Consider the following 18,907-nt stretch of genomic DNA (forward strand, 5'->3'; position numbering starts at 1 on the left):
AGGATGTTGTGTAGTTTCCCGAACGCTGCCCAGCCGAGTTGGATTCGACCTCTTTCAGACCGTTTCAGCTAGGTAGAGACCTAGCTGAAACGTTTGTCCGAGGTAGACATACTTGTCAACAATCTCGAGATTCGAGCTCCTAACCGAAACTGGGTAGGACGCAACATAGACATTCGACAAAAGCTTCGTTTTTCCATGTTGTTCACCCGAAGGCCTACCTTTTGGGTGATTAAGGTCTTCGAGCATTATGCCGAGGTCTTCCAATGACTTTGCCATGACCACACAATATCGGACAATAGGAGTTTGAAAGCGTCTTCCAATGCAGCAGTGAATAGTTTCGGAGATCCGGAGATATAACATCTCTCTCATGCCTCGCTGCATAGGAATCGCCCTCGTACTCCACTCCTGTACTCGGACCAACATGGTGGCGTGTACAAGCACTTCAGCACCTCGATATGTACCGATACTTTTCAGAAACCGGCTTGTTCGGGAGGCTGGAAGTCATCGACCCTACGCGCGAGATCATTCGTGATAACTTTCGAAAACAGCTTATGACTCAGAAGCGAGATTGGTCAGTAATTCTTCAGCAAGGTTTTATCCCCTTTCTTGAAAAAGAGTACCACCACGCTTCTGTTCCATGCCTCTGGCGTTGTTCCCTGGAGTAAGACGAAGTTAAATAGTCTCTGAAGGACTTGACTTTAAAATCGATGTTCCACCCGCGTTCAGAAGCTCCGAGGTTATTCCGTCATCCCCCGTTGCCTTGTTGTTCTTTAGGTGTTTGATAGCCATCCTAATCTCGTATAGGCTGAAAATGCTGATATCCACAATATCTTCGTCGAGGTATATAGCTGTCCATAAAACTTTTCAATCTCACCCAGAACCTCGGCTTTTGTTGACGTTACACTACCTTCCGCAGTCTTCAGCTTTGTCAGCTAGCTTCGCCCAATAGAGTAGTCTCTTGCGAACACTTTGGAGCCTTGGTTCCGCTCTATCGTCTCTTTAATACTATTTGTATTAAAGTTGCGAACATCATGTCGGAAGGACTTCCATATCTGTCTATTAAGCTGCCGATGTGCCTTAGCGTCAACGGAGATCTGCAGAGACATTGAATGTCGTTCTGCCATGACGTTGAGGGTAAGGGATCCCTATCAATCCCTAGGGAGAGATCCCTATGACAGTTTTATTGTTTTTGGATTATTTTAATTTTGATTTTCATTTCGATGTTGGTTCTTTCAATTGTATTTCAATGTTATAGGAATCTGATGTTTATGGTTACCATACCAATTTGTTAAACATTTATAAGTATTAAATAGGTAGGTATATTCTAGTATTATTTAACAATTTTACAGATTTTGAATAAAATTGCATTGACTAAATAAATAAAATAAAATGAATAAATCAACATTTATGTCAATAAAAGTGTGGCAAAATTAAACAAGTGTACTTATTCAATGGAAATATTCGTTTTTGTAATACCTTGGTTGTGGTAAAACTAAATAAGTGACATACAAAAACTAAATAACTGCAACTTTTTTTGTAAAATACGGTTGTGGCAAAACTAAATAATTACATTTTTATTTTTTTATTTAAAATAATACAAAGTAACATCATCGAAGAATATTGAATTAATAAAGGTAAATTTGCTGTATAAAATATCAAAAGACCGACAGTAAAATATTTTTACCCTTATAAGTTATCGCCATTTTTAACGAAAAAAAATACAAAAACGTGAATATCTCGCAACTTTGGTTTTGTCAGTTATTTAATTCTGCCACGACGGTGACGATATAGGCTATAATATGACGATATGTGACAAATAAATTTGAATAAATAATGGGCGTCCTACTAACATGGATATTTCACATCATGACACATCGCAGTCACTAGCTTTGAGTCGGGAGAGTTCACAAAACTCTTCATCCACATTATTAATTGGCAGTACTGGCAAACCTATGTGAGTGAGACAAAAGGAGTCGATTTATCGAAATAGGTAGAGTAGCCCCCCTGTAGTCCATTTAGGATGTCATCGGTATAGTAGTTTGGAATCAAACCCCTGTTTGCTAGATTTGTGGTCATGATCAATTTAATGGTATGCATGTCGATTGACGATGTTATCATGTTACGAAGTGAGTTTAACTTAAGAAAAGGTGACCACATAGATCGATAATATTATATTAGTTGACTGAATACGTTATTTCAGTAAATTCATTATTTTTCTAATACAATGAAGAGCTGTCAATTTTTGAAGCACTTGTAAAGTCGGGAGCATATTAGTTTATTTTAACGACTTAATTACATATTACACGCATTAAGAAAAGAAAAAAACGTGGCATTTTAAACATTTGAAGTGTTGTTATTAGTACATTCACTGTATACATTTTAGTACAAAATCCCACCAATTAGATGGCAACAAAAAGATCTTAATTAGGTATATTATCTCCTCACAGTTTTCAGCAGTTATTCACTGTCAAAACTAATTCAATTTTGAACTTTCGTCACCATTGTTCAGCTCGTGTAATATTCGAGTTACCTGAAGTTCTCTACTAGACAGCTAATCTTAAGACTTGGAATACAAAGACCTAACTTTTCGTGATACACTTTGAAATTAATATCATCAACTTCACAAACGATGCTTGCTTAAGTGAAGCAGCAAATCTAACGCACAGTGTTGAATCTCTGTGAATGGTTCGTGTGTCACCCTGTGCGTCCACGCGCACTGTGAGACCTCATAGTACTGTTTGTGAATTCGGGCGTAAGACTATTATTTCTTATCTTGACAGCAATTTCGGAAAAATGTCAAAATAAATACAGACAACCCACATTGCCAATGTAAATAAAGTGCATCAATATTATTGGTTTTAAGCCAGAACTTGGCTGTTATTTACAGTGCCGGAGACATGTTTATTCAGCATCGGAATCTAATAACGAAGTATTGCAGACTCCATCTGTTCGTATGGTTCAGCTTTTACAACCGAGTGTGGAGGGTGCATGGGATTTTAAGTTGGGAGCTGATGGCGATGAGTCCAAAGAATTTCAAATATGGTACATCTTTCACCATTTCAGCCACAGGACGTCCACTGCTGAACATAGTCCTCCCCCAATGATTTACAGATTGACCGGTTGGTAGCGGCCTGCATCCAGCGCCTTCACGTAGCGTTTTCTGGTACGTGGACTCCACTCAAGAACCTTGCTGCCCCATCAGCCGTCAGTTCTGCGTGCTATGTGCCCTGCCCATTGCCAGTTCAGCTTGCCATTTTTTTTTATGTAAGACAAAGCAGGTATTTCACCGCAATCGCACCTGGTGTTAAGTGAGACGCAGTCTAGGATGGTCTATCGGGATATGTCAGTGACTGTAAAAGATTACTTTAAATTTTGGTAATTTCACAAAAGCTTCATAAAAGCTCATACATTAGGCCATACATCAAGTCAGTAATACGATTTAGAAGCGCGATAACTCGGTTCGGCGACTGAAAAAATTGTGTTTGTGGAAGCGGGTGCAATACGAAAGTGTCGCAGACTTACTGCATGCAATACTAGCATTGTTTATGATGCATTTTTGTTTATAGTGTAGGAAGTATTGTATAGGCTATCTATCATAGTTTCCCGTAAACCCCTTATAATAAAAAAAATTAGGCAACTGGGAACCGGAAAATAAAAAGAATTAAAAAAAGTTATTTATTTATTGCTGCTTCACAAGTTACTGACAAAATACTTTATTGTTTTTTATCAATTGAATTGGCGAAACTTAAATTACGATGAATGTTAGTAAGTAGAATCACAGAATAATAATAATACGTAAGAGCAAGGGAAAGTGTGACAGTGTATGATAGATCAAAGTGGAGGTGTCTACTACCCAGTTGTTACTTTATTAACTTTTAGAATGAACGTACGCTTGCAAACCAAGCGTGATACCGACTGAAAACAAAACCATCGAGTAACTAAAATAATCAAAAATTGATCCTTTTCAAAAACGTGTAGACCGGAGCATTAATTTCGAATCGAATCAGGCTGAAAATCCTGTCGAAACTGGACTTGAACCTGTCAATTTTCGGCTTCGCATCCAGTTACTGCCGAACGAGTTCTAATGCCCCAAACTGCAATCGAAATTAAACTGTATAAACCAAGTTATTTATGCAACTTGCTGATGGAAAATCGGTCTTGTATCAAGGAGTTAAAGGTGGGAGATGTCGCAAAGTGGGTAGTAGAGTAAATGCAGTATTATTAAGGGGAACTGGGCTGGAAGTGAGGAAGATTGCAGTGAGGTAGGGCTGACAGCTCAGAAATTCTGAAAGTCGAAGTGCATTTTCTTTTTTTGTATTGACAAGTTTATTTTTTGGCACTGAATGGCAGGCTACCAACCGGCCAATCTGGTAATCATTAGGGGCAATCTGTGTTCAGTATTTATATCCTGTGACTGATGAAAATTATTATGATGATGAAGTCTATTTTTGTACTACTAAGGCTGGGTTGCTTGCACCATCTTATTTTAACTTTGACAAACGTCAAAAATCTGTCAAACTCCATACAAAAACCACCGGTTATCGTTATAGTTACGGTCAAAATTAGGTGGTGCAACTCAGCCTAAAAGGGCTCTTTTAAACTGACATGAGACACCAAGAACACCTTAATCGATTGTGAGCGAGCGAGATATTTCACAACTTACGAGTAGCTACAACTAATATCGTTTTATGAGTTCATAAAACCCTGTTTAAATATTTTTTTAACCGTAATTTGTTATGGATTGTCATTTCTTTTTGTGTAATTTTTTTTTAATTTTGATATTTTTCTGTCAGTTGATAAGCTGTCGTCTGAACTACTTTTAAATCTACTGTTTTTTATCACTATTCAATTACAAGTTGACCCGACCTTTGACGTTTTTGTAAATACAAAAAATAAAACAGTTATGGCAACCCTGCGGCGATGTCAGACTTCTAAAACGGGTCACGGGAGCCTGAATGACATCTGTAAGGGATGCCCTTCCATTGTAAAGAGGGTTGAAACTAGACATGAGCCTACTTTTTACGCAGAAGCTATTCTGAATAAGCAAATTAGAGATAGTGTACTAAATTGTTACGATATTTTAGTAAGCTTTCATGCACCGTTTACTCTACAAAGGATGATTGAAAGATAATGTCTAGCATTCATTTTGTGTTTTGTACCATTTTTGTTTAGTAAAATTTGAAATAAGTAGGTAAATTTTTATTTACAAACGACGCTTGCTTAAGTGAAGCAGCAAATCGAACGCAAAGCGTTGAATAGAGCTCTATGATTGGTTCGTGTGTCACCATGTGCGTCCACGCGCACTGTGAGACCTCATAGTAATGTTTGTGATTACGGGCGTAAGACTCTTAAGAAGACTCTTGAGAGAAAGACATATTTTTCGATGTCATCGTCATTTCAGCCAAATGATATTGTATTGTTATTGTGTTCTCTGTAGCTGTGCCTTAAATAAATAAATGAATGAATGAATGAATGAATGAATGAATGAATGAATGAATGAATGAATGAATGAATGAATGAATGAATGTGTGAGTGAGTGAGTGAATGAATGAATGAATGAATGAATGAATGAATGAATGAATAAATGAATGAATGAATAAATAAATAAATGACGTCCACTGCTGCATAAAGGCTTCCCCAAGAATTTTCACAACCACCGGTCCTGCGCTAGTAGTTTTTTCAAAGCGTTTTAATTTACATAAGTAATTGATCAAAAGATATTTAGATATTTTAGAATGAAAATCATCATTAGACCTTTTCGTTGTAATTTTCTACTATCGAAATTATCGCACCTGTTTACTTATTTTTACTTGCAATACAAGAAAACCCTGAATTCAACAGTTTTATAGCTTTCTCCTTATGTTAAAGTCGTCGAGCCACGTCTGGGAACAGATACCTTATCAAAGCTTTAAAACGATCCTCGTGCTCGAGCCAAATTGAATTTTAACGTCATATTTCCCAGCTGAGAACACTCTGATTGAGTTCACGACGATACGATACGGTTTTGTATGTGTTCGTTTAAATTATAGCTGATAATTCTGCCTTTATACGTGCTAATAAGTATGTGCCAATTCTAAAATAATTATTAAATTATTCTTTTTTTCTTTCTTTCTTTATTAATAATCTCTAATTTTCTTCCAAATTATCTCCACGATATCTCATTACAATTGCTATCCCTGGCATTATCCTAATTATTCCTGGGCCGCCTTTGTCTTGTTCCAAGAGGCCATAAAATAGTAGGAATGGCATCGCCACAATAATAACTACTCCGTACTTAGTTGATTCGGTCCTATATTTATTAGCTTAATTTTGTACAACGACATTGAATTACATGACAGCTAAAACTGTGAAAAAGGACATGAATAGATTGATATAAATATTTTTCCCATGACTAGGTATTGTCCGTTCAGGGTGATCTGACTTAGTGGTTGAAAACTCAGTTAACACCAACGGATGTAGAATAGATTTTTGCTCAAAAAATCAGCTATACAATTGCTAAAATCAAGTGGCAGTGGGCGGGGCACATAGCTCGTAGAGACGATGGCCTGGGGCAGAAAAGTTCTCGAGTGGCGACCACGGGCTGAAAGACGTAGCGTGGGCAGGCCTCCTACTAGGTAGACCGACGGTCTGGTAAAGGTCGCGGGAGGAGCCTGGATGCGAGCACCGCAGGACCGTTCATTGTGGAAAACCTTGGGTGAGGCCTTTTTCCAGCAGTGGACGTCATTTGGCTGAAACGAACGAACGAACGATGTAATAATATACGTTATTGACAGACACACAGACCATAAAGAGTACCATATTGTTTGCGGTTACAATATCTACTATTTATGTAACTGTTTGTATTTATTTCATGGCATCCTACTGTACCAATTTGTGTTCACAGTTCCATACACTTAACTGCCTTTTATTTTGCATCGGGTAATCCCCGCGGTGGATCGGTTACGGTCTGTTTTAACGCGTTTTTTGAGGCGATAAAGTTTATCGCAAATATTGTACTGAAAAAAGGTACAAATACCTACCTACCTACCGAAAAAGATACAACCCAAAAACGGATAAAAAAACAGCACGAAAATGTCAGTAACGATTATTGTTAGTGAAAAAAAAACCTTGGCTAATTGACTAAATGAAAAATTGTCTACGCACGTAGTCAATCACTGAAAAAGCAAATCGTCTTACTGAAAAAACATTGCAAAACTATTTTTTGCTATTACAAAAATAACATTTCGATTCAAAGTAAAACGTCAGTAACATCCACTCGCTTATTACTTTTTGTGACAATAAATAAAAGTTGTTTAAATAAGCACAAGATTTTTTTCAGTATTGTAATACAATGGTATTAACCTCATGAAAAAAATCTTCGTAGCCCAAATTCTCAATATCAAGTTGAAAATGTAATCTCAGTATAAAATAAGTAAGCGAAGGTTATAAAATAATTGAGTAGGTATTGAAAATAAGACTTTCTAGAATCATGAAGGTTAGTCTAATAAATAATAAGTAAAAAATAAGTTAACGAATAAAATTGTAGCATTTCAGATAATATACATAATAATATTCAAAAACACTCAACAGTTCATTCGGAAAATTCATGCCCAATTATTCCAGACTCCGTATAAATCAATTCCAGACTGGATTTATAGTTCCCTTCCTTTATCCTAAATTTCTTACCCCACAAACAAATATCAGCCCTATTCTTCAAGTGTAGGGTATATTTTCGTTAAGAACCAAATACAAAGGAAGGATTTCAAATGAAATAATCATTTTTCACTTAAAACAAAGTGATGTCAACCTAACTGTGGACCGAACATAAATATTGTTTATAAAGGGGAATTTAACCCATTGCAAATTGTTTAATATCTCAGCAAAATAATGGTTTAATTAAAATGGCGAGAATTGAATCAACTAAAGAATGTTTGGATTAATTGGTGGAACGTTTTTGTTTATGACAAGCGTTTTTTCAGTCCACACTGTACCTCTACATATAGCGCTCCAAGGCTACCTACAAACGTAGTAAAATAAGCTGGCAATTGGACATTTCCTATGAGGTAGACAAAATGAAATCAGTGGTTTGAATTTGTATAATACCTACTCGTAGGTACTATGCATGCTGCTTAATAATTAGTATACTTAATAATGTATTGTTTGAATCAAAAGTGAATGACCCTGGTGTGGCACATTCATAAAAATTACGACTTTGTATTTGTGTCAACGGCACTATTATCGTCTTTTGAAAATTATAAATAACTTGAAAAAAATCAATATAATTTTCAAATTAGTTTTAAGATAGGTACGACTCTTAACGCTAAAAAATTAAATAATAACTATTATTGTCTCTCAAGCTCCTAATCGTAATTGACGTGATTCTAGACAGGTTTTTCCAAGGCGCATTCAAGCAAATGAGCTATGTGTTAGCTAGTATAAAACCATTTTCTTTTTTCCTAGCGACCCCTACTTACTGACTCAGCACAGCAGCAGACCAGCAGTCAACCTCTGAGTGGAATCAGTGGAAAGACTTTTAAACTTCATCATTTCAGCCACAGGACGTCCACTGTTAAACAGCATCCAGCATTTTCCAGCTACCCTTATGACTTTCAAACTTATCAAAGAAGAAAGTTGTCGAAGATTTCTTCTTTTTTCTTTCTTCCCCACATGGAAATTTTCCTAAGCGAAACCGCAGGCAAAAGCTACCATGCAAGTGAATATTATAAATCGCAATTTAATACTGTGTTGATGTTGACCAACATCGGCCATGTTTGCTTGGTGTCCAATCAGGTAATGGCTTGTCAGGCTACAGGGTTTCAGTGATGTGTATATTATGGGGACTTGAAGGCAATATTATAATGGACGCCATCTAAACTAGAGATCGTTATGTGATAAGCTATGGAACCTTTGATGGCTGGGTTTCATTGGTTAAATAATAGATCCTGGCTCTAAAGAAGTTGTAGTAGTGGAAAACGTGGAATAAAATCACATCGTCAATTATTTGTTCTTTTTTTGTGGGATAGGAGGCAAACGAGCAAACGGATCACCTGAGGGCCTAGTGTGAGTTTATATCAAACGCGCTCACTAGTGAGGAATTTGTAGCGATGAGTTCACATCAACACGTCCTATCATTGGTCGCGGCGATCTATGCACCCGCAGTGATTGCCATCGCCATCGACTAATGCCGCGGTGTGATCGCGTTGGTTTGGCCGAACCCTTAACCACGAGTCGCGCGACTTGTCATTGGCCTTTGATCGCGCCGGCGATGGCGATCTGCATGCGTTGGTGTGGTTGAAGCTTTACATTATGCAACATGCCATTTTTATTTGCTAATAGATAACAAAGGTATCACAAACATAACAAGGACGCCAAATTACGTGCATTAACTCATTCGTTACGAACTAATTCAGTTTATAAAAAGATTGAATTACCGCGAACGTTGCGCCACTGCACTATTCTAGAAATTACCAGATTACTTTAAACCTTATCGACCTTAAAATAAAGTCCAAATTTCAACTTTAAATAACCAATGCAACCTGCTGAACCGAATCCAAGGATGCCACAATTTTTTGTGGACACAATCAGTCAAGTGACAAAGGTCATATCAGATTCAATAGACCTAGTTTTGCAGTGCATTATTTTGTTTTGGTCAGTCAAAGTGGTCAGTTGTGGTAGTGTGAAGCAAGAACAAGAAATGGCGGAGAAAATTCAAATTGTGTTGTGTTTTTTGGCTGTGGCAACCTTGGCGGGAGGCGTGGCTGTTGCTAACGGTAAGGATGTAAAAATATTTCTGCAGACATTTTTGGGGCTGAAATTGATATTTCAGCTGAAATGTAATAGTTTGATAGATAAATAAATAGTATAAATACTACTGTCAATAAACTAATACACTCAGACACTGACTCGATACCTAAGCAAAGGCTGAAAAATAAATTCTTACACCAAATCTTGTTTTAGAAAATATTTCGCTTAAAATTGTAACCATGTTAGATATTTACACAGATTAGTCAAAACAGAATAAAACATTCGGGCAAAGTCATGGGCAGAGGCTTGTATGTATATTGAAAGAAAAATAACATTGTGTTAAATATAAAGGTAAGGTACCTACGTCATTTACTACGCACGTCACCTTTGAATGAGTACACATCCTTGCACAGAGTAATGCATTATGTTGCAAACAACTGTAATTACAAAAGAAAAACATTTCCGTATCTAGTGCACAATAATAATCTTATTTATTTATTTATGAAACAGTCGCAAGTTTCCAGAGGTTATTAACTTATACATATAAATGACTTTTGTCTCGTTGTTTAAGAAAATCGATTCTCTCTCTCATTGATTACCTAAATAGGTTCTTACCAATACCTTTTCTTATGTGCCTTACTTTCATAGGCTGAGTTTTATTGGCGGCCAAGTTTTAGTCAATCAATCAACACACGAAGAGTCACGGGGTTTTATATTTTTTGTTTTACGCTTACTATTGCCGTTTTCAGCTAGTTTCAGTTGTAATAATTGTATCTTTCTTTCTTTCTTTCTTTGTTTTGCGGTAGTTCATTGTTTTCTCTGAATGCTTTATTACTCTGTGTAAAACTTCAGTTGTAGTCTTGTTTATTTAAGTCGCAAATTGAACCAGTTGTTACCAGTTTACGTACAAGATCAAGATAACGCACTATTACCTACCTATTTGGTATTGAAATATTAATTATTATCATTAATTTCACTTAACACGTTGAGTGCGAAACCAGGTCTATACAGGGTGGAAACGTTAAGTGATCTCACTCGATTATTTCTAAACTATACAAGATATCGACAAACTGATTACTGATTCTGAAAGTACTTTACGAGCTCTTTCAAACGATATCAGTAATAGGTTACAGAATTAACTGGATCTATCCAAAAATTCAATGTTTTCAGCCTCCATACTAAATGTATGCCACTATGCCAGCCACACAAATACACAATATTAGAAGTGTTAATTTTTTTATTTTAAATAATAAACACTTAAAATTAATTCGTGAATTGCATTCTTATTTAAAAATTATTCACGGAAAACATTGGTTTTAGGCTTTACTTGCTATAATATTATCAAGACATGAGTGCTATGATTGTGGCAGTATTAAGTGTATGGAAGCTGAAAACATTGAATTTTCGAATAGATCCAGTTTATTTTATAACTTATTATTGGTACCATTGGATAGAGCTCGTGAAGCACTTTCAGGATCAGTTACCAGTTTTTGGATATTATCTTGTATAGTTTTTAATATTATGAGGTTTTACTAAATGTATGGAGGCTGGAAACATTGAATTTTCAGATAGATCCAATTTATTATGTAACCTATTATTGGTACCGTTGGATAGAGCTCATGAAGCACTTTTAGGATCAGTAGGCAGTTTTTGGATATCTTGTATAGTTTAGAAATAATCGAATGAGATCACTTATCGTTTCCACCCTGTAGACCTTGTGTACGTCTCGCTTACCGTGCGGCTAAGAAAATTATAGTCTTCCTTGTCGTGCGAAAGGCATAACTTCAATTGGGTCCGGTGTAGGAAAGTGATGAATATATATCTATGATGTATTCTTAAAATAGAATCTAATGATGTACCTACCTTAATACCAGGTTATTAGACCTGGTACCGCACGGAAGTAATAAAATGTCTTCACAATGCGAAACCAGGTCGAAGCACCTTGTACCCTGCGCACCTGGTACCGCACCCCACGCTAGCTTCGTGCAGCCAGTGTTGCCTCGCATTCGTAAGAAACGCACATGTCGACATGGCATCAAGAGAAACAAACAAAATCAAAACTGCAAATTGATTATAATTTAATTTGCTACACGATTTATTGCTAATTTAAATAATGTTTTTCGTGACAAACATTTGAATTTGTAACTAAATGTTATTAAATAATATGTTTTCTTTAAATATAGCTTATTTAAGTATTTATGCACGTATGTCTTATTTGTAAAATATTTAGACTAAATTATTAAAACATCTTTGTTTGTTACTTTTTTAAATTTTTATTAAAACTTAATTTAAACTATCGATATTTGTATTTCACATCCCTAGAATACCCACCAGACTTCCCTACTTCATTGCGGCACAGGGTGCATAAGCCTTGTATTTTGAATATAGCTATAATTTTTATACTAAACAAGTTATTCACGAACGCCTTCAGGTGTATGTCAATAAATGCATTATTATTAATATTCAAAGAAAAAAAACACAATATCTATTAACATGAAGCCAAAAATAAAATTAATATATCTTAAATATTACAAGGTCTTTAAGCCTTGTGCCGCCACAATGTAAGTTTTAATACCAGGTTTACTGACCTTGTACCGAAGGAATGGAAAGTATTAGAAAGTTACTGCCGCAGCAAAGGTGTTAAGCCGTTTTCTGGAGAACAAAATAAGTTTTAGTTAAGAGTTTATAAGTAATTATTTACACCTTCATAAAAAAGAGAAAATCTGAATAATTTAGGTTCTTACTAGACCTAAAAATGAGAGCAAACACTTTTTTGTTGGTTGTTTTGTTGGGAGTGATATCTTTGATGAATTGCAAAAACGCTAAAGGTAAGTGTTACATACATTTAGATAGATATTGCGGTAGGTAATTAATTCAGCAGTTTTTTTTGTGTCAGCTTATTGTTAGTTGATCAGTAATTTTTATTGATCGGTGATGATTTTCTTAAGAACATCCCGCAGTTTTCTGTTTCGGCAGAGGCCAGCTGATATACAGGTCCCGCCAGGAAATTCTCGGACTAGACCCTTCCTGAAACAGTTGGATATACAAAGTAACTATGATACCTTTTAGGAGTTAAGAACCTGATTTTTCTTTCACTTAGCTACTGCCTCAGGAGGGTTTTACAGTTTTCTCTTTCTTTCGGGTCACACCACAGTGTGCTTAGTGCTAGTTTGCATTGTACGTCGCGCGTCGCTAGCGAGTGCATCAAGAAATCATTGAAGGTTTTAGTCCTTGAAAGTATTCGCTAGGGACGCTATACATGTTTTAGATTTCATGTAATTTTTTTACGCAGTCGCTAGCGATGACGGTTGGTGTAAAATCAATTTTTGACTCTTTAAATTTTTTTTAACCGGCCTCTGAGGAAATTCTTTGTCCAGCAGTTTTTTAGCTCAGAAGAAGAAGAAAAGATCGAAAAACGTAGTGATAGTTCTGTTATCTGATTAGTTGGATATAATTATAGTGGGAGTGGGCGTGGGCCTCCCACTTGGTGGACCGTCGATCTAATAGAGGTTTTATGAAGCACCTGGATGCGAACAGCACAGACCGGAAAATCTTTGGTGGTGGCCTTAGTCCAGCAATGGACGTCCTTTCTTTGAAACGACAAAGATAAGTAACAAATAATTATCATTTCAGCTACAGGATATCAAGTGCTGAACTTAGGCCTCCTCTAATGACAAAAAAAGATTCCTAGATTGTCTGGTTAGCAGCGGCCTGAATCCAGCGTCTTCCTGCAACCTTTATGAGGTCATCTATCCACCTTGTGTGTGGCAATGAACAAAAGCTTGTAGTTACTTGCAATAGCACCCAGACTGGCAGTATGGCAGCCGTTTGGGGAGTGATCTGACCCGGTCCATCCTATCTGCCTGCTGCCAGCAGCTGTACTCCTCGTGGAAGGCGCAGGACTTGTGGACTTCGTCGTGGGGACACTCCTTTCCTAAAGCCAGACGCTTCTATTTTAGTTCTAGAAAGTTTATAGGCATCAGCCACAGGAGGACATCAGAATAACCTCTTCTATCTCCATAGTGAGATTCCAGTGACCGCGCGTCGTCACAAAGTGCTGCACTTTTAAGCACTCATTGACGTCACGGGCCTCTACTTTGGCGCGCTTTCTCTTTAAATTTTCATTAGTTTCAAAAAGTGAAAAATACGTTGATAAGTAACTGACGGTCTAATTAAAACTCTTGCTTTTTTACCCAGGAAATATACATATTTACAGTAAATCTGAATGGATATGATCTTGACTCCAAAGTCGTATTTGACCTCGTACAATCCAGATTATAGTTTCAAATCAAAATTTAAGTTTAAAATATTCATTGGATTTCACAGTAATGTAGTAAGAGTACATTTTACATTATTAATTTAACTAACCAAATTACTTACTTAACGTAATAGATTCGACCGAAACAACAGCGTGAAAACAAATCACTAAAATGGTTGCCATTGTTAGGGATTAGCCCGAAGTCCGATACAATCCTCATCAAAATAAGAAAACGATTAAGGAAGTCATTATAAACGTAATTAGCCGAGTGTGAAATGACTCTGTGATTAACTTAAGTGCGGGCAGCGAAGCGTTTAAAGTATTGGTTGATTTGCGCGAGGAACGCCGCATTTATTCGCTAGTTAAGCCAGCTTTATCCTTACGGGTTATTCTTTTTAATTGGAAATGAAGGAAATAAATGTGAACGTTTAAGGTTCGGCCAAACCAACGCGTGCAGCCGGCGTGCACGATGGCGATGGCGATGGCGATCAGACTTAAACGTATTGATCGTCATTGCCATTGCCATCGCACACGCAGCAGGCTGATTGCGTTGATTTGGCTGAAACTTTACGGCTTACTTCGTAAATTCTAATTAAATCGTAAGCCAAAAAGTAGTGTTGTACCTACTGGCAGGATAGGCCCGTAACTAATTGTGGTGGCAAACGACCAAAATTATTTGTGTTGGTAATTAAAACTCCACACAATATTAAACCTACAGCTGTAGCTACGTGACCACAATATTTTTGATGAAATATCTATGTGCATAAGTTATTAAAAAGTAAGTTTGATGCTCATAATGATAAGAAACGCGTCTGTCATTGAACAAGCAAACAGAATGCATTAAATGAGTTTTTTAAAAAGATTTTTTCGTTTTATTTCTGCATTTTCAGCCGATTGCTCACAATTTTTCGGATTACCGATTGCTTATAAAATGATTAAAGTGATTTGTCAATGACTATGGAAAATCGTATACCTATTTAATTAATGATTTTACGCCTAGTGTATCACTTTATTAAAATTGGCATAAAAAACTTAAGTAGGTACCTACTTACTGAACACTTTGTTTTCACACATTCATCATCATTTCAGCCACAGGACGTCCACTGCTGAACACAGGTCTCCCTCAATGATTTCCACATCGCCCGGTTTGTAGCGGCCTGCATCCAACGCCTCCCTGCTACCTTTATGAGGTCGTTAACCCTCATTACAGGAGCTAAAAGCCTGTAAGAGTACCTATTCCCATAGGTTCTTATTTTACAGACGATTGCTCTGCCAACGAGGAATTCCTACCATGCGGATCGTCGTGTCCAGCAACCTGCGCTGACCCTAGCCCAGTCTGCGATGACTACTGCGTGGCTGGATGCTTCTGCAAGTCTGGGTACTTGAAGAAGAACAAAACTTGTGTCAAAGCGGATAAGTGTGGTGGTAAGTTAGTAGAGCTGACAGCTGTAGCGTGAGGTTACTATAAGGTCTAGTGAAAAAATATGAGCACAAGATAATCTACATAGACAACGCTCACGGACACAACATACGCGAAGTGTCGCAAACCAGTCTAAACCAAGCGCGAATGACGCCCGCTTGAGACAAAATAAAGTACCTACATACTTCGGTGATTGTCTTCTGTTATTATATGTTTTGTAATGTTTGATCGTGATGTCTATTAAAGTTATCTACGTTTTTCTACAGGCAAGCCCAAGTAAGGAAATCGGCGAGTTGCATAATCATCTTTCTACTTTTTATACTGCAAGCTTTTGTATAATAAAGGCATATAATGACAAGTGTATACTTATTTATTAAATGGATGCATCTATGAATGCTTGTGCCGTTCCCACTTAGTTTTTCCCCGCGGGATTCGAACCCGCGTCTGTAACTAAAGCTACATTAGTGAATAATACCTGATTCATCAAGGCAGACAGATCTCGTCAGGATAATTATATAGGTCTTAAAAATATAGTATCCCTTGTCCTTGCATAAAAAAATACAGACAATGTTGTGAAAGGCCCCGTAGTTTAAACAAGAATAGGTATAGAGTTGTTTAAAATTGATTCTAACTCGATCATTTATTATTTACCAAAAACCCAAGAATACGGAAGTCCGTTGCTACACAGTAGTGCAGTGATGGGGGGGAGCTGTCCTAATTCTCCCACGCTGTGAGTATGTTTGCCCCGGCTTACTCGCGCGCTGAGGAGGTAGGAACGAGGTGAGAACACTCCCTCAATCCTAATCAAGAGGTGAAACCACTTGTGGCTGATCGGATGGGATGCCCTTGCGGTGGATCAAAGTTGTACCGGCACGTTGTAACTGAACTGGTTTTATAAATTCTACCTATCCGTTTTGTAAAATTAATTTGCACTACACCGCTCACCGCCTACTAATGCTCTTGTTCATACTCATTTTTACCATACGGAAAGACACAGACTAGTACTAGTACCTACGAAGTAGAACGAAAAAATCTATCCATCTCCATTTTCTTCTGGTAAATTAGCAACAGTCGTGCTCCTGCACTGAAACCAAACAACCTGATACTAATTTAGGGGATAAAAAACAACAATTTAGAGTTATAAAGGATAGAGAGCTATCGTAAGCAAAATTCTTGCGCCATTTTGGAAATTGTAATTAAAAGTAAAGTTTGTTGCAGCGTAACATTTCTGTCGTCTAAACAAACATGTAGTACTAGATCGCTTACAGAGTATAGTTTTCTCGCAACCAAAACGTCAAAGTAAGGTGTACGGATTGCAGTACAGTTCACTTGAACAGAGCGAGTCTTCAGATCGCGAAATCTATTGCGTAGTACATTTATCGATGTATTTTAAAATACAAACCCATGGTTTCTTGTCCCTGATAGGATCTCCATAGATTGATCACTAAGCCAATTGAAAAACCAACTTTATTCTTTCCAGAGAGCGTCTCCATTTGCGACGCGAACGAAGAGTTCCTATCATGCGGCACAGCCTGCGCTGGGACCTGCACCCAGCCCGAACCAGTTGTCTGTGGGGCCACCTGCAGTATGGGCTGCTTCTGCAAGTCTGGCTTCGTCAGAGACACCGCCAGCAACAAGTGCGTCACTGTCGACCAGTGTCCCGTTGGTGAGTACAGCGTGAAATACCACTTTGTAGTCTTCCCTGTGAGGATTTGATCGAGGTGACGATGCAGATTGGATAATATTAGTAGGTATGTGGTAGTAAATATAGGCATGAAGGCAGTATCTTAATACTATGTAAGAGTTTGTTGAAAAATTTGTGAGAAAAGATTATGGATCTGATCTGACTGGTAATTTTATAATAGACTAGCGGCCGCCCGCGACTTCGTACGCGTGGATCCCGTTTTACCCCCTTCATCTATCTTACGCGGTTTAGATTTTTTCATACAAATGTTTTTTCCCGCTAACTATACTTTATTATAAATTTTACCAAGGATCCCTAATTTTTTTCAAAATGAAATGTAGCCTATGTCACATTGGAAGAATGTAGCATTCTATTCGTGAAAGAATTTTTTAAATCGGCCCAGTACTTTTTGAGCCTATTCATTACAAACATACAAAAATAGGTACAAATTTTTCCTCTTTATAATATTAGTGTAGATAGCTTTGTGACATGACCATTTACTGGATACTGGTTCAGTAGTCATCTAGCTGTCTCTCTACATAATACTCTAAATCTTTAGATCCTGACTATAAAACAGTCATGAGAGAAGTTAGCAGCAAAGTTTGCTGTACATGAGGTTTACTTGGCATCAAATATTGTACCATCATCATTGCTATTGAATTGTTAAACAATAGAGCTATTATTTCTAACTATAGGATCGAAAATACTGTAACTTATTGGACACTTTCTAGTCGGGAAGTCGATGCGTTCTCATTAATTTCGTTACGGGTCCAATGACAGTTTTAACCGTGGTTTAACTTTCCCCCGGGACAAACTTGAACTTCACAAGTCAAGCTGTAGATCCTGGCTACACAGGTGTTGCAACGGTGGGAACGAGAAGTGGGAATAGTCCCGTACACACTTATTAGATAAATAATAACACTGATTCCGTAACGTCCTCGATTTCTGATATTGCCCTATCTTCCAGAACAATGCTTCAACAAGAACGAGGTCTACGACATTTGCAACGGATCCTGTGAGCCCTCCTGTGCTGACCCTGAGCCTATCTGTACCAAGCTGTGCACCGGAGGATGCATCTGTTCAACTGGTCTCCTCAGAGACGATAATGGAGAATGTGTCACGGTTGACAAATGCCCTGCCAGCAATTCAACTGACCCTGGACTCTTGGGGAAGTACTTGAATGCTATCAATCGCATCCTGCATCTTAACACTGAGGCGACTGAGGCGTAAGTTGAAATTAACTGTTGATGTGTGCAGTAGGATAAGGATATTTCACGAGATTATGACGTCACAATAAGAAACACAAAATATTTTAATGTATAAAAGGGAAAGGTCACTGACTGACTGACTCACTCACTCATCACGAAATCTCAGAAACTACAAGTGCTAGGAGTCTCATATTTTGCATGGGGGTTCCTTTTAGAACGTAGGTGCTCACTAAGACGAGAATTTGGAAAATTCGAAGTAGCGGGCGGCCGCTACTTAGTGAATAAGGCTATAAATAAATTAGAGCCCCGATTACGGTAATATTTAACGTCTCCAATCCACACACGCTTCTCGATTCTGCGATACGATTGGTCGTTCAACAGCGTACGTCAACTGTTTTGACCAATCGTATCGCAGAATCGAGAAGCGTGTCTGGATTGGAGACGTTAAAAATTACCGTAATCGGGGCTCAGTATTGATTTATTACTTGGAAACATGTAATTTCTAATTACAATACGAAAAAGTAATAAATGAAACACACAAAAGTTAAGACTTATCATAAACTGTGATAAAACCGAACTAAATACCACAGTATTATTAATATTATCAGAAAGTA

At 37.4% G+C, this 18,907-nt stretch overlaps 2 protein-coding genes and 1 long non-coding RNA gene across 3 annotated transcripts; 2 read left to right on the plus strand and 1 right to left on the minus strand.

The window, feature by feature from the left end:
• The first annotated feature begins 9,635 nt into the window (after window positions 1-9,635).
• LOC135078542 (serine protease inhibitor swm-1-like) lies at window positions 9,636-18,575 on the plus strand. The gene is made up of 3 exons (XM_063973079.1): window positions 9,636-9,749; window positions 16,882-17,067; window positions 18,053-18,575. Exons 1-3 carry the CDS (start codon window positions 9,674-9,676, stop codon window positions 18,313-18,315), a joined length of 525 nt encoding a protein of 174 aa, XP_063829149.1. The 5' UTR covers window positions 9,636-9,673; the 3' UTR covers window positions 18,316-18,575.
• On the plus strand, window positions 12,370-15,745 carry LOC135078543 (cysteine-rich venom protein 6-like). Its single transcript, XM_063973080.1, has 3 exons — window positions 12,370-12,551; window positions 15,242-15,406; window positions 15,668-15,745. The coding sequence occupies exons 1-3, from the start codon at window positions 12,479-12,481 to the stop codon at window positions 15,679-15,681; spliced, it is 252 nt and encodes an 83-aa protein (XP_063829150.1). The 5' UTR covers window positions 12,370-12,478; the 3' UTR covers window positions 15,682-15,745.
• Window positions 12,544-14,183, minus strand: LOC135078544 (uncharacterized). Its single transcript, XR_010258640.1, has 3 exons — window positions 14,104-14,183; window positions 13,516-13,657; window positions 12,544-12,750 (listed from the first exon to the last, which is right to left on the minus strand). It is a non-coding gene; the product is annotated as an uncharacterized LOC135078544 (long non-coding RNA).
• Window positions 18,576-18,907: the final 332 nt, after the last annotated feature.

Source organism: Ostrinia nubilalis, chromosome 15 (genome assembly GCF_963855985.1).
Source record: "Ostrinia nubilalis chromosome 15, ilOstNubi1.1, whole genome shotgun sequence".
Taxonomy (NCBI): Eukaryota; Metazoa; Arthropoda; class Insecta; order Lepidoptera; family Crambidae; genus Ostrinia; species Ostrinia nubilalis.

Bases quoted from the DNA above. Each gene is read 5' to 3' on its own strand.
- LOC135078543 (XM_063973080.1), top strand. From the start codon at position 12,479: ATGAGAGCAAACACTTTTTTGTTGGTTGTTTTGTTGGGAGTGATATCT. The intron at 12,552-15,241 runs GTAAGTGTTACA...CTTATTTTACAG, and splicing joins GAATTGCAAAAACGCTAAAG to ACGATTGCTCTGCCAACGAG.
- LOC135078542 (XM_063973079.1), top strand. From the start codon at position 9,674: ATGGCGGAGAAAATTCAAATTGTGTTGTGTTTTTTGGCTGTGGCAACC. The intron at 9,750-16,881 runs GTAAGGATGTAA...TATTCTTTCCAG, and splicing joins AGGCGTGGCTGTTGCTAACG to AGAGCGTCTCCATTTGCGAC. The intron at 17,068-18,052 runs GTGAGTACAGCG...CCTATCTTCCAG, and splicing joins TGTCGACCAGTGTCCCGTTG to AACAATGCTTCAACAAGAAC.